The sequence below is a fragment of the Eucyclogobius newberryi genome, unplaced genomic scaffold, assembly GCF_026437365.1.
Source record: "Eucyclogobius newberryi isolate DKJ021-1_F unplaced genomic scaffold, fEucNew1.0.hap1 SCAF_13, whole genome shotgun sequence".
In the NCBI taxonomy this organism is placed as follows: Eukaryota; Metazoa; Chordata; class Actinopteri; order Gobiiformes; family Gobiidae; genus Eucyclogobius; species Eucyclogobius newberryi.
In genome coordinates this window covers 30,721,512-30,736,462 of record NW_027315757.1, presented here as the reverse complement: position 1 = coordinate 30,736,462, position 14,951 = coordinate 30,721,512, and the positions used below count along the sequence as shown (strand labels likewise).

At 41.8% G+C, this 14,951-nt stretch overlaps 2 protein-coding genes across 2 annotated transcripts; one reads left to right on the top strand and one right to left on the bottom strand.

The window, feature by feature from the left end:
* Positions 1-445: 445 nt before the first annotated feature.
* On the bottom strand, positions 446-3,738 carry LOC140358550 (GTPase IMAP family member 8-like). The gene is made up of 5 exons (XM_072443457.1): positions 3,217-3,738; positions 2,429-3,139; positions 2,191-2,315; positions 1,329-1,989; positions 446-709 (listed from the first exon to the last, which is right to left on the bottom strand). The coding sequence occupies exons 1-5, from the start codon at positions 3,617-3,619 to the stop codon at positions 456-458; spliced, it is 2,154 nt and encodes a 717-aa protein (XP_072299558.1). The 5' UTR covers positions 3,620-3,738; the 3' UTR covers positions 446-455.
* A 1,403-nt stretch (positions 3,739-5,141) lies between these two features.
* On the top strand, positions 5,142-14,743 carry atad5a (ATPase family AAA domain containing 5a). Its single transcript, XM_072443455.1, has 21 exons — positions 5,142-5,207; positions 5,300-6,975; positions 7,038-7,101; positions 7,170-7,325; positions 7,397-7,517; positions 7,594-7,851; positions 7,929-8,077; positions 8,179-8,329; positions 10,371-10,655; positions 10,753-10,849; positions 10,932-11,014; positions 11,099-11,229; positions 11,304-11,475; positions 11,549-11,713; positions 11,795-12,025; positions 12,098-12,162; positions 12,230-12,410; positions 13,032-13,165; positions 13,242-14,068; positions 14,146-14,304; positions 14,395-14,743. Exons 1-21 carry the CDS (start codon positions 5,157-5,159, stop codon positions 14,471-14,473), a joined length of 5,235 nt encoding a protein of 1,744 aa, XP_072299556.1. The 5' UTR covers positions 5,142-5,156; the 3' UTR covers positions 14,474-14,743.
* The last annotated feature ends 208 nt before the right edge of the window (positions 14,744-14,951 follow it).

Here is a 14,951-nt window from a genome sequence, read left to right as displayed (position 1 = left end):
ATAATGATAAATGTATTTATGCGCTTATATGGGTAAAACTCAAGTCTGTTGTCACATGAAGTGCTTTGAGATGCACTTTGTAACCGTTCTGGATGGTCAGCTTGTCTATGGAGATGTCACTGATCACCTTAAATGTTTTTCATTATAGCATTTAACATAACTATTACCATTGGAACAAGCAGGTGACGCCATCAGGCCAAGTTAAAGGTCAGATCTATTAGGAGCTGAGCCCGCTCACAGTAACACAGCTCAAGGTAATATTAACACCTGTAATGAAATGCAAGACAGGCCAAGCAATAACAGAAAAAAGCATTTGGAAGTCAATTTCTTAACTTTACTGGTCATTTTTATTTATATTTTTGTTCACTCTAAAGACGTCAGACAATAATGATTCCATGAAGCTCCAGCCTTTCAAGCAAAATAAAAAATACTCATGTGTAGAGGAGAAAGTACAGTTACAAAGAGTTTGTACGCCTTTTCTGTAGACAATGTGTGTAATCTGCTGTGTTGAGTACTTTCTCCTGGATTTTCTCTTGGAAATGTTGTCTTGTTGTATAATCTTCATCAGTCAGGTTTTCACTGCCCACCGCACTGTGCACTCCTGAAGTCTGACCTGAGGACCCCACCCTCAGCTCCAGCCACTCGGACACTTTGGCATGACTCTTCTTCCACTGTGTACTTTCATACTCAGAAGGAACGTCTTGACTCACTGTTAACCACATAAAAACAACCACTTTAAATGAACGCGTAACGATTAAACCATAACAATTTTAAAGGCAGGGTAAAGAGCCAAAAAGAAAAACATATACAACTTAGCCGTCATGTGCAACGTTTCTGTAACTAAGAAGCACCACTCCAGGTTTTGACATTAAATCCCACTGGACTTCAGAACTATGAACTTAAGCCTAAAAACTCCTGCCATGGACACAGTGAGTGGATACTTCTGGAGTACACTGTTGGCCATTACGAAGAAATGGCTGACACAAACTGAACCGACGATCAAGGACTGGACTGAAATTATAACTGACATTCGGGGAAAAAATAAAAATCACATTCTGACTTAATTTGAAAAAGGGTTTATTTGGACAAAGTGGGACTTTTATGTTAGACAAGATGTACCGTCATTTTATTTTTGTGAAAATTCTGTTCTTTTTTTGTTTGTTTTATTTAATCATTTTTATCTTTAAACTCATTCTGTTTTTAAAATCATTAAAAACATTATAGTTGTTTTCAGTAAGATTGATATTTTGAGCATGTTTATATTTTCACACAGATGAAATTCTACAAATTGTTACGTGGTGTTTTATTTGGAAAAAATGCAAACTTACTGCTTGGAATGAATGCCCCGTCGATGCTTGCTGCCCCCTTCGCAAGGAGTGTCAGTGGCTCTTCAATTTCTTGTACCAAAACCCTTAAGGTGCGATCTATAAGCTCTTGTTCTCTGACGTGCCACTCCTCCTCTGTCAGCACTGCCAGTCCTTTATGCAACCTGCCCTCTATTAAAGAGTAGTGGCCTTTATTTCTTGAAATGATCCTGTCAACTTTTTCATAAAGATTGATGACTTGGTACACATCATTGAAACGGTTGCAGTTCAAAACATGATATTTATACATGCATTTTTCCACAAGCCGCTGAAGTGCTTCTCCTCCTCTGGCAATATATTCCTCAACAGATCTATTGCTGAGCCAGTCTCCCCAAGTGAACAGAACCAGACAGTGTCTCCAGACCTGCTCTCCGAATTGTTCCAACAACTGACCCAATGCCCTCAGGTCACTTTGTCTAAAAGCCTGTGAAATCGGGACAACCAGGAGAAAAGCGCGGGGGCCAGGAGGGCACATGCAGACACTTTGCATAGCTTCGTGTTTCACCCAATCATCTGGTGTTGTGTCTGTAGACCAGCCGGGAGCCTCCACAACGGTCATGTTCAGTCTGTCGATACAGGCTTGATGTTTCAGAGCTTTTCTGTTCCCTTGGTCAACTTGGAATTCCTAAAAAGTAAAAAAAAAAAAATCCCAGAATGTATAACATATTTGTCTCAGAACAAAGCAGCACTCGTTTTAGTTTTTAGAGGTTTCAAATGATAAATTGAAGCAAAATGCAAATACTCAATAACAATCCTTTGGTATTTTACAAGCCGTGGTTAAATATTATTCATAAGTACGGTAATTGTTTAAACTTTTTTTACTTACCTTCTTCATCCACATTGCTCCAAATATTTCATCAAAAAGTATTCTGTTTCCTGCCATGCTTTTCCCTGACTGTTTTCTTCCTATCAGCACAAGCCTCAGATCAGTCTGTGGTTGTCTTTTGTCTCCTGGAGAAGGTGTAAATGCTTAGACCGTTTTCATTATGAAGGTATTAATACATTGTAACAGTGTTTTCCATTAATGTATTTAGTGCTTGAACAATCCAAGACTCTTTGCTCACCTCTTAACAACTCCGTAAGGACTTTGTCTTGTCTTTGAGTTACTTGCATAATTCTTTTGGCTTTCCTTTGACCTGCTTTCCTCTGGGCCTCCATGTCTTCGGCTTCTTGTGGGTCACTGTGATAGTGTGTGGCCTCATTTCCTGCCACCATTTCTTCGATCTTATCCAGCAGCTCAGTCACTTGCTCCTTGTCACAGCTCTTATTGTTGAGAATGTGAAACCTGTTTCCACACTTCTCTACCAGCCACACTAAACCCTCCTCACTCTCTATGCGTTCCTCCACAGTTTTAGAGCCAAGCCAATCCCCTCTAGTGAACAGAACAATAGTATGTTTCCAAATATCCGCTGGGAACAAACTCATGTGTTCCTGGAGAGCTTTCTGGTAAGAAGCACTGAAGGCTGAAGACAAGCCAACTACCAGGAGAATTGCATGAGGCCCTGGCGGGCACATGTTGATACTGTTTTTGATTTCAAACACATCCATCTCACAAGTGTTACTCAGGTTGTGGTTATAGAACCAACCAGGGGAGTCCACTATTGTGAGTCTTCTGTTAGCAACAGCACCATGTCTCACTTCACAGTACTCAGTCGTCCTTCTGGACTGCACGATAAATGCATCTCTCTTCAGAATGGTGTTGCCAGCTGAGCTTTTTGCTGACCACTGTGCCCCGAGCATCACCAGCCTCAGATGTTCTGGGAGAAGTTTCCCTCCTGTTAAATATAAGAATATGAATTTCACAATTGTTTAACTACTAGTGTTTATTGGGTTAGTGTGAGTTGTTACCAACCGTCAATGAGTGCTCGTAGTTTCTTCCTTTGCGATTGCACATCGGCAATCCTCTTCGATGCCTTCTCCTTAAGTGTTTGAATGTTCTTTCTGAGAGATTTCCCAGTGAGCTCATCAATAAAATAGTATGTTTTGGCATTTTCTGTGACCATGGCCTCTATTTTCTCAAAAAGTCTCAGCACCTGAAAGCTGTGCTGATCGTTTGCAACATTGAGGATATGTTTTCTGTTCCCACACTGATGCAGTATCCACTGCAGTGTTGGCCACGTGCTGATTTGATGTTTTAAAATGTTTGGACTGTAGGGATAGTCAACAGTAAACAGCACAATTGTATGATTTAAAACATCTGTGTTAAACAGTTTCAAATGCTCCTCCAAGGATGGTTTAAAAACCTCACAGAACATTGTATCAAGTGGTATGACCAGAAGAAAGGCACTAGGCCCAGGGGGGCAGAGATAGACACTGTTTTGTATCTCTATCTTATCCAGTGCTGGGGTGTTTTCCAGTGGGTAGTGCCACCACCAGCTTGGAGTGTCCACCACTGTAACACGCCTGCCATGCACCACAGACTGCCTCACCTCGCTCTGAGAAGTCCTCCTGGATGTATCAAAACAAGGTTGGCCTAAAATTATGTTACCAGCAGTGTGTGTGTGTGTGTGTGTGTGTGTGTGTGTGTGTGTGTGTGTGTGTGTGTGTGTGTGTGTGTGTGTGGGAGATTGTTTCCCATACCAGTATTAAAACCCAGAAACTGTCAGTACGTTAGAAAAGTGTTTTCTGATTTTCAAATCTATACATTTCATGTGGTGCTACTGAGAAAGAGGCCTCAATGGTTGTGCAGAAGCGCACTACTGCAAACAATAGCATTTTTCATTCAGGGTTAATCTTACTTTTTCAGCAATTAATACACAGCAACACTCGTCTACTCTAAATTTTCAAATACATTCAAAGTCAAAATAATATTCAAAGCCTGTCAGGCAAATCTTACTCACCATCACGTCCACCAGCCATTTTTAGCATTTTTCTCACTGTCCTGTTATTTACTACAGGGAGAACAGGTTAACCAGATTGCCGAATGTCTAAGCAAATCTGGTAAACAGCCTTAAGACAAAGACAAATAATATTCAAACCTGTCAGTGGCTGGAATCAATAGAATTTTGATTTGAAAAACACAAACACAAGTTGTCAACGTCAGTCGAGTGGAAAGATGTTTCCCGTTTTACACAGTGGCGCCACTAGGGGTCGCTGTGATTTTATTTTACGATGTTTTGCGCTTCTCTTTAGAGCGCGTGTATCCGGACGTGACGCACCTCCGTCCCGAGCTGTGATTGGTGCAGAGTCTCGCTACCGGGGGTCGTGTGTATTTGGCGCTTTTCGTCCACGGTTCTTCTCCTGGCGCGTTTTTGAAAGAGAAGAACCCGAAGGAAACTGTTTATCGTCTTGGGAGCAACTTCGAAATGGATATATTTGACAGAGTCTTTGGTTTTATTGTGTCGGCGACTGCATGGGAGGAGATACTTGCACCACTTTTATAGCGCGTGAGGAGCAGAGCTGCAACTAGAATGACAACTGTGGCGTCCTAGCTTGTAGGGGAAATGTATCTCGTCTTTGTTCGCATATTTGGCCTGATACATTTCAGGCGTTGTGGAGTTCACTAAGAGTTACTCTGAATCTGCACAGTTCATGTGGAGGCAAGTGTTTTATTTGCTCTTGTATGTAGTTAGGCAAAAAAGATTAAAAATGCAATGTTTCTAGCAAATTCCATTGATCTGATGGAAAATTACATGCGTTCTAAAGGTCTGCGTTATAAGAGAGTCATAAACACTTCGTATTAACAAATGTAACATAATAATAAGTGCATTAATTTGTTATTTACTGGTAGTTAAGATAAAGCCTTGACATTTTATACTCTTGTTCTTGTTTACTTTTAGGGGCTTGTCAAGTATGGCTGGTGTTGTGGCTATGGCTTCTGTCATTGAGGACTTTGACACTCCGGTAACTTCACTCACCTGAATCTAAACTACACTCCTCTATTGTCAGAATAAATCGTCATTGATGCATCTTATTTGTGTTTTTTTATTTTGCAGCTTTGCAAAAAGACATGCAAAGATGTTGACAGTCCTGTGGTCAAGACCATCACAAATTATTTTTCACCTGTGTCTAAACCTGCTGAGAAACCCTTTTCTCCTCCTCGCTCTAATAATATTCTGGATTACTTTAATCGCAAAGCCCCCTCCCCTAAAGATAGAGTACAATCTAAAGAGAACTGTCAGACTGGGAAAAACTCTACTCCTCCATCAGTGACCAAACAGCCTGCTACAAAACGCAGCAGGAAGGCGTCCAAAACGGCAAGAAAACTTGTAGAAACAGCAGAAGACTCGAGCTGCATTATTGTGGAGGAGATTGATTCAACAGACAACGGGGCAAGAAGCTCTGCAGTTGTGGGGAGTGATACAGCCTTTTTACTTGGACAGATTTGTTCTGAAACTTCTGTATCTGTATCTGAGGCACCTTCAAACTACCAAAGTGTAGAATCTGACCAACAAACTTTACCTATCAAAAGAAGTAAACACTTGAACAGCATAACCTTGTCTCCAATTTTACCACCAAAGGAGAAATCTCGAAAAGGCAAAACCTCTGTTGCAAATTCTAAGAGAAAGAAACAGCAGGAAGATCAGCTGCTTGAGCCAGAGCTAAAGGAGACAGAGAAATCTTTGGGTGAAATTAGCATGGAGGTCAATGTAGGTGATGCGTCGCAATTAAACAACAGCACTGTTACTATTTCTTTTGAGGAGTTTGTCCGAAGTCAAGACCACACAAACAATGAAATTTGTGAAGAAACTGAATCGCTGGCCGGAAATGAACAACTACAAATCGCTGACGCTGAGGACAATCAGAAAAAGTCTTGTCTCCACATCTCGCCACGCACGGTCACTGTACAGGCGGAAGTGCATACCATTTCACCTAAAGAGGAAGGCAAAAACATGGGAAAAGTAGCTTCCATCTTCACTAAAGAAAAGGGCACTGGTCCAGTACAAATGACTTCTCCACAACCAGAACCTGAACTCCAAGTGCTACAGACAGCTTCAAAGTGGAAATCAAATGTTGTTCTTGAGGAAAATGATGTCGAATTGTGTGTTCTCGAGAGCTCAGCCACTCCTAAGTGCAATCAGGCTGAAAGAAAACAGTTCATGGCTGCCTTCAAGCAACCCTCTTTTGATGGGACAAAAAACAAGCCAGTTAAGAGCCAAGGTAAACAGAAGCAGAGCGGAGACCAAGCGGAAGATACAAATGACAAATTCTGTGAGGAGGAGCCTGAAAATCAATGTGCTGCTGTTCTGGAGACCGATACGACTGCCTCACAAAACGAAGAATTAAAAAAGAAACCAGCGAAGAAACGACAAAAGAAGGCAAATGTTAAAAAGGACACAACCTTGACACCTGTTACTTCTGAAAAAGAGGCAGAAGTTGTGGAAGGTGTCATTGAAATTGACAGTAAAAAGGAGGATCAGTCGAATCCGTCTCCCCCTGCTCCAGTTGTGAGGAGGTCCCGACGAGAGGCAGTGACCAGACAAACCTCTAAATCCACTGTGGCTGAGTCTCTTCCTAAACAAACCAGGAAAAAGGTCTCCACAGAGGAAAGTTCTGCTCCGAACCAGAAAGACCTTGTGGACTTGACCACGCCAAAGAAACGCAAGCCCAAGCATGGTATGTTCAAAGCTGAGATGATGTGTCCCCCGGATGAGATGGAAAGTCCTATAAGGTACAACCGGCAATATCACATTTCTTAGTGGGTTTGTTTATAACATGTGCATGTGATTTCAGGATTAGGTTTTCAAGAGTCAACAGAAGTAAAGAAGGCAATGCTTCCGCTCCTCTGGTTCCAAAAGTAAGTCCATTTAGAATATTTGTTTTACTTGACATTGCACAGAGATCATTTTAATTAAAACCTTTCAGAACACAAAGGAGTCAAAAAAAACAAAGCAGGCTAAGAAGTTGTTGGAGAAGGCCAAAGCCAGACAGCAAAATAAGAAGGTGTCAAGACAAGAGAAAACGCTTCGCCGTTCCTCAAGAACCGAGGCTTCCTTTAAGCGCAGCTACTGTGAAGATGAGGTATATTACAAAGTGGTTTGTCATTTTTAGCCCTGTACAAAACGTTAAAAAAAATGTTGACTTTGTTTTAGGACTCTGTTATCTGTGTTGAAGACGGCCCACAGACAGTGCCAGAAAAGGGTCAATCAAAGACGTCACTGCGGAGTCTGAATGAAGTTTTGGGTAAAGCTGCTTCTAACAAGACTATGCCAGGTAGTCTGCTTTGGGATTACGGTATGTTACAATTTTATCACATCAGTAATCAACTGATATTCAATCTGTTTAACAGGTTCCAAAGTTCAGGAAAAGATTCAAGACAAGGCCTCACGAAAGCCTCCACCAGTGTCTATATTTGACGACGGCAGCCAAGATGGCTCCGAAAACTCTCAGGATGATGAGCATTTTAAGGCAAGAAGAGAGTTTCTTAAAAGTGGTCTGCCCGAATCTTTTAAGAAGCAAATGGCTAAAACTGCTGCAGTTAAAGAGGCCTATGCTACGGCCTGTTCCTCTTTCCAACCAGTAATGCACATCTATCAACCGCCTAATGGTACGTTCTACTCTGCATTTACTAAAACGGAAGCAATTTATCTGTTGCTACATTTGTCTAAATAATTGTTTCTATAGAATGCCCTTTTTGGAGTTTGCCATGGCCCCAATCTGCATTTCTCCATCATCTTAAGGAAATTGAGTGCCAGTTTTCCAGCCTTCCTTTATTGATAAAAGGTCTAATAAACTGGAAGACAGAACCTGTTCATAGCGCCTTATCCAAAATGGTATGCGGATACACCATGATTTTTTTTTGTTATCTTACTGTCTGTGTAGTATTGACCACTTTAATCACTTATTATTTATAAAGTATACTTATTTTTCTAAGGTGTCTAGTTGGCGGCCTGAGATTTCTGCAGTTGCTCATGAGGCTATAATGAAGGAGATCAGCATCTCTAACCCTACCTTCCCTGTTCAGAAATTCATGAGCCATTTTTTAAAGAAACAGGCCGACCTCCTCCATCAGGGCACTGCCTCTGGTTAGTAGATGTAAAGTATTTATTGACTTTCCAACAATTCAACATAGCTTTGTGATTTAATAACATTGCAATGTATAGTAGAAAAAGCTTCAGTTGTAGTCATCTGGACTCAGTTTGAAAAAGTAGACGTTTCGACTCTCATCCAAGAGTCATTGTCAATAACAGAATTTAGGTCGAGAACTCCGATATTAATACTGTTCTGTGGTAAGACCCGCCCATTGGGAGGAGCCTTCCTGAAGTAGAAAGAGTTGTTGGTTTCAACAGAAACTCCCCCCTTGTATCTACCGAGCTAGCCTATTCAGAATTTTAATGGGCTGTTAAAACCTCTTTGTCTTAGTGAGACCCTGGCTCAACCACCCTGAGTACCTGATTAGCATTTGAATTCCCTGGTCCTTTACCTTTCCAGGGGTTCAGTAACCCATTATAGATAACAGGAAGATTAAACCTAAGCCCTCCATTTCTGTTTAAAGAAGGTCTTTCTTTTTTTTAACAAAAATAGCTTCCTTGACTCCTCTTTCAAACCATCTTTTCTCCCTGCTTAAAACCTTCACCTCACCGTCTTCAAACGAGTGATTAGAGGCTTCAAGATGGAGATGCACGGCACTCTGTGGACCTGAACTAGTATTTCTTCTGTGCTGATAAAGCCTCTTGTGTAGAGGCTGTTTTGTCTCACCTATGTAACGTTCTTTACAGCCTTCTTCACTGCATTGGATCGAATAAACTACATTGCTCTGTTTTTGAGTCGGCAACTTGTCCTTAGGGTGAACCAGTTTTTGTCTTAAAGTGTTTCCTGGTTTAAAATAAACAGGGACTTCGTGTTGTCTAAAAATTCTCTGCAGTTTTTCGTCAGGTTTACAAGAGAAGACGCTAAGGAGAATCGCTTGGCCTTTCTTGATTGTGCCACGATCAGAGGAGAGGACGGGAAACTCCAAATAGAAGTATATAGGAAACCTACACACACGGACCAGTATCTGCTCTTTGGTTCCAACCACCCACTACAGCACAAGCTGGGTGTGATCAGAACCTTACAACACAGAGCTCAAGGTGTGCCCACCAGCTCAGAGGGCAAGAAGAAAGAGGAAAAACATGTCCGAAATGCCCTCTCAGCCTGTGGTTACCCCGCTTGGGCTCTCAAGAGTGAAGAGAACCAAGAAGCAGGACAAAAGGGAAACTGAACAGAGAAGGAAGGGTGTTTCTATCCCTTATGTGTCTGGCCTGTCGGAAAAACTGCAGAGAATTTTTAGACAACACGAAGTCCCTGTTTATTTTAAACCAGGCAACACTTTAAGACAAAAACTGGTTCACCCAAAGGACAAATTGCCGACTCAAAAACAGAGCAATGTAGTTTATTCGATCCAATGCAGTGAAGAAAGCTGTAAAGAACGTTACATAGGTGAGACGAAACAGCCTCTACACAAGAGGCTTTATCAGCACAGAAGAAATACTAGTTCAGGTCCACAGAGTGCCGTGCATCTCCATCTTGAAGCCTCTAATCACTCGTTTGAAGACGGTGAGGTGAAGGTTTTAAGCAGGGAGAAAAGATGGTTTGAAAGAGGAGTCAAGGAAGCCATTTTTGTTAAAAAAGAAAGACCTTCTTTAAACAGAAATGGAGGGCTTAGGTTTAATCTTCCTGTTATCTATAATGGGTTACTGAACCCCTGGAAAGGTAAAGGACCAGGGCATTCAAATGCTAATCAGGTACTCAGGGTGGTTGAGCCAGGGTCTCACTAAGACAAAGAGGTTTTAACAGCCCATTAAAATTCTGAATAGGCTCGGTAGATACAAGGGGGGAGTTTCTGTTGAAACCAACAACTCTTTCTACTTCAGGAAGGCTCCTCCCAATGGGCGGGTCTTACCACAGAACAGTATTAATATCGGAGTTCTCGACCTAAATTCTGTTATTGACAATGACTCTTGGATGAGAGTCGAAACGTCTACTTTTTCAAACTGAGTCCAGATGACTACAACTGAAGCTTTTTCTACTATGGAACACGCCTGGACGAATGAGGGATTACACCGACATTGCAATGTATATTCACAGAACTGTCCTCTGTATCGAAAGGCGTCTGTCCTGACTTTACACCTGAAGCCACTGGGGGGAAAAGGAAGAGAACTGAGGGAGAAGAGGAAACGGTTAAAGTAGCTAAAAAGCAGCGAGGTACTCGTCCAGCAGAGGGAGTGCCGGCCAAAAAGGAAGGACGTACCAGACGAGGAGCAAAGTCTGTTTCAGAGGGTCCCTCCCAGACTACAACTCCTGTCCAGTCTGGAGCCGACGCCGTCATTGTGCTCGACGATTCTCCTTTAGGACCAAAGACAGTTGAACAAGGTGACTCTTTGGTGTCATTACTGGCACTCACCGGCATTATCTGGATGTTGTTACATATTGTCACTAAGAATGTTTGTAACCTTCTTCAAATGAGCAGATGTGTTGATGGAGGATGTGCTGTGGACTGACAAATACCAGCCCCAGCACTCATCTGAAGTCATAGGCAACACGTCATCAGTCAGACAGCTGTACAGGTGACAAAATAATCCTGTTTTTGTTCATCTATTTATAAATTTTTTTTGTATTTTGACTCTCATTTCATGTGTTTTATTACAGTTGGCTCAAAGAATGGAAACTTCGAGCAGACAAAGAGGACAAAAAGAAACTCAAGGACCAGAAACAAGAAGAAGGCGTTATCGGTAGGGCAATTGGAGCATGGACACGGGAACTTAAACGTTTGTGGTAAAAGGGAGCTTTGCAACATTACTTTTGTTTTCATTTAGACTCTGACTGGGAGTGCGGAGAGGAGGACTACGCAGAGGACATGCTGTGCAATACAATGCTCATAACGGGACCTTCTGGCATTGGGAAGACGGCTGCCGTTTATGCCTGCGCACAGGAGCTCGGGTTTAAGGTGGTCCATATTTTTCCAACATCTACAAAAATACAGAATGTGACTGAACGAGTTAACGTTTTTGATGTCTTAAGATTTTTGAGGTGAACGCTTCATCTCAGCGAAGTGGGCGGCTGATCCTCTCACAATTGAAAGAAGCCACTCAGTCGCATCAGGTGGACACTCAGGGGGTCAACGCTCACAAGCCCACCTATTTCAGCAGCTACAGTGCAAGCAGCAGCGCAGCTAGACCTGGATCCTCGCCCAGTATGTAGTCATGAATACGCAACCATTTACTTCAAAGATTTTCGGATGTCACAATTTCTCCTTTTGTCCTCAGGAAAGGTTGATTCTCCTCGCAGGGCTGTGTCTTCACCCAGAAAACTTCCACACTCTCCAAGAACCAGCAAACGAGGAGGACTGGCACCTACTGCTTTGGCAAATTTTTTCAAAATGTCTAAACCTGGCAACAAAGAGCAGCCGAAAGCTAAAGAAGAACAGAGTGGTAGCTGATTCAATTAATGCCTTGTTCTTATTATTTGTATTTCAATGAATGAATTAGTGGTAACCGCTCTCGTTCGTGCAGATGTTTCCAAGAAAAAGAAAAATGAAGTGTGCGGCAAGAACACATCGCTCAAGTCACCACCAGATGTTTTCTCAACATCTGAGAACCTTGAGGAACCGAGCAAGAAGACGGCGACCTCGCTCATCCTGTTTGAAGAGGTGGACGTCATATTTGAGGAGGACACTGGCTTCTTAAGTGCCATCAAGACCTTCATGACGACCACCAAGAGACCAGTCATCCTCACGACCAGCGGTGAGTGTACGCCGAGCTTACAAATGAAGCTTAAAGTTTAAATGTTCTGACCTTTTCTTTTCCAATTTGTAGATCCAGCCTTTAGTGCAATGTTTGATGGAAATTTTGAAGAGATTGTTTTTAAACCCCCATCCGTGGTAATTACTGATTTTATAATATTTCTGTATGTGACAATACATTTGAATGTTTAATTCTCTGTTACAGTTGAACGTGGCCAGTTACCTGCAGCTGTTGTGTTTGTCTGAAAACGTGAGGACAGACATGAAGGACATTAGCTCTCTGCTCAGTCTAAACCGCTCCGACATCAGGAGGACATTGTTGCAGCTGCAGTTTTGGACTCGCAGTGGAGGTCAACACACAAGTGCACCGCCTAGTGGCCAAAATGGTGAGCTCAACTTTGTCTGCCTTTCAGAACATGTGTTATCTTTTCCCATTGGAGGGCAGTCGCCGTCTGTTGTATCCACTCACTTGCAGTTTGTCTATAGTGTTTCTTCCAGTAAAATTAATATTGCATCATTTTGCATTTTGTAGCCTCGTGTCATAAACATTTGACCCTTTTGAACTACGTATGTTTCTCTGTGTTTGAGCCCAACAAGAATAAATGTGTGTCCAATTTAAATCTTCTCAGTTACATCCTTTTATCTCCTCTTAGAACAGTGCATTCTGTTTCTACAGTACCACAGACAACGTGAATGAATCTTCAGACATATTGGACATTGAACATTATAAATACGACGGCCTTTTTTTGGTCATAATTTTCTCAAGTTGATCGGTTGCACATTGTTTTAGCTTTTCTTTATCAATCTTCTGAGGTGCAGACATTTAAACACTTCTACAACTCCTGAAAGCACATTAATGTCAGAATTGAACAGATAAAATGAATTATCGATCCTTTTTCTCTCCATATTTTGAACACTGCATCAGCCTACTCGGCAAGGCTACAAATAATCATTAGCCCCGATACTGGACTTAAATTACTGGACTTAAATATGACTTTACATTGCAGAAGATTTGCTACAAAAGCAAGATTCCGAGATGAAGGATCCCGACTCGCTTCCGAACTGTGAGACTGGCTGCACTGAAAGTATGCTGGGCTTGTTTAATATTGCACCTCAGCACAATATCTGGGAACTGCTCAAGGTAACTCACTAATATTTCATGAAAAAGGTTTGTTGCATTTGGTGGAACTCGCTCATTGAGTGTTTTATGTCCACAGAGACAAGAGGCAGATTTCTCACAATTGGTGACATTGAGCCGGGGACAAGGAGTGGACCTACTCTACTCTAACATGGAGACATTACTACCTTTGCCGACCACAACACTACCTGTATCAAATCACAAACCGCAGCGACCCATTCCTCCTCCATCAGACCAACCTTCTGTGAATCCGCCCCGACCTCACAAACTCCCATCCCACGCCAGACTCGGGCAAAATGAAGAGGATTTCTCAGATGACGCCAGTCCGGTTAAAGTCTCCAGCAGAATGAAAAAGAACCGGAGAAAACACTGTCCGCCTGAACAAGGGGCTTTGCGGTCTGACTCTGACTCCGAAGATGAATTTCTGTCCTTAAAACGGAGAAGAAGTGCCGCTAAAGAAAAGGAGGATGCCAGTTTTGTGCCACTAAAGGTTATAAGAAAGCCTCTAAGTCGCGAGGAACGAACGCAAAGTGTCCCTGTTTCACAATGTCTCCAATCATTAGCTGACTTTTTAGATGATATGTCATTGATGGACTTCTTGAGCAACGGAGAGACGAATTTAAAGGAAATATACAGTGCTGCGGTGCTGAAAGATGGTTTGACAGATGAGGCTAGGATAGAGTCTGAGAGGAGGGATTTTCAGATGCAGGGCTGCGCTTTAGAGATCCACGCACAAGTGGAAAGTCTCAGCTTCAACAAGTGCAGCGTGGCAATCGGCAGCGCCTGGCACAGAGTTCAACAGTTCGAAGGAGCGCTAAGGGAAGAAACAACGGCTCAACTCACACTTCCTGTAGCCTCGCTGGATAAAAGCTACACCTTTACACAGAACGGCCTATGTCCTCCACAGTAAGTCACCAGACATTTACCTGGAGTTGTTAGGACTGATCTTTAGTCACGTGTAATTTGTTTTCTTTTTTTTTCAGGGTTGTCCAGCAAAGACGAAATGTAATGGATGATCTTTGTCTGAAAGGAGTGTTTGGTTCTGTGGGGAACATGCCGGCAGCGGCTCAGGATTATCTACCAACACTGCGGACTATCTGTAGATCCGAGCAGCTCAAAGAACAAGGCAAAATCAAAAGAAGGTGCACAGTTTGATCCAAAGAATAATAATTTATTCCAATTTATTTTAACCTTTTTTTTTTTTTTTTTCGTTTATTCCCCTCTTTTTTTAGGTTCCTGCATTATCTAGACTCAATCCACTTGGGTCTTCAAAAGTCAACTCTAGAGCACCTTGCAGAGGATTTCCCCTGAACTACAGTGCCTTTCCATGCATTTTTTTGTGTCTGGACTTTTGTACCAATAAGAGATGGTAATAAGTGTCTTAATAGTCGAGGGTTTGACGAAGCAGCTCTGAAACATGACATGTAACGTTTGGTGCTCCTAACAAATGAACAGATTTCTTCAATCTAATATAAATATCCTATTTTAAGTTGTATATTTTTGTACATTTTGTGTGTAGTATCACATATTACTTACACATTTGCGTTGCCTTTGCAGAGCATTTTTAATCAAAATAACAAAACAATTTGCATAATAGCATTTATCAAATAGATGTGTGTGTTTTGTAAAGGCTATACATTTTTTCATACAGTCAGGATTTGTGTTGGTTTAAAAAAGCAGTTAAAATCCTGCTTTTTAGGTTTCACTTTGATCATATGTCTTTTATTTTTTATTTGTTTTTATGTTTGTAGCCTGCACACGGCTGTATGAGTTTTGTGTGGCCAAATAA

Excerpts from the sequence above, each read along its gene's own strand:
- atad5a (XM_072443455.1), top strand. The coding sequence starts at position 5,157 with ATGGCTGGTGTTGTGGCTATGGCTTCTGTCATTGAGGACTTTGACACT. Across the intron at positions 7,326-7,396 it reads GCAGCTACTGTGAAGATGAG|GACTCTGTTATCTGTGTTGA; the intron begins GTATATTACAAA and ends ACTTTGTTTTAG. Across the intron at positions 12,026-12,097 it reads AGTCATCCTCACGACCAGCG|ATCCAGCCTTTAGTGCAATG; the intron begins GTGAGTGTACGC and ends TCCAATTTGTAG.
- LOC140358550 (XM_072443457.1), bottom strand. The coding sequence starts at position 3,619 with ATGTTCTGTGAGGTTTTTAAACCATCCTTGGAGGAGCATTTGAAACTG. Across the intron at positions 3,140-3,216 it reads ACTACGAGCACTCATTGACG|GAGGGAAACTTCTCCCAGAA; the intron begins GTTGGTAACAAC and ends TATATTTAACAG. Across the intron at positions 1,990-2,190 it reads GAGCAATGTGGATGAAGAAG|GAATTCCAAGTTGACCAAGG; the intron begins GTAAGTAAAAAA and ends TTTACTTTTTAG.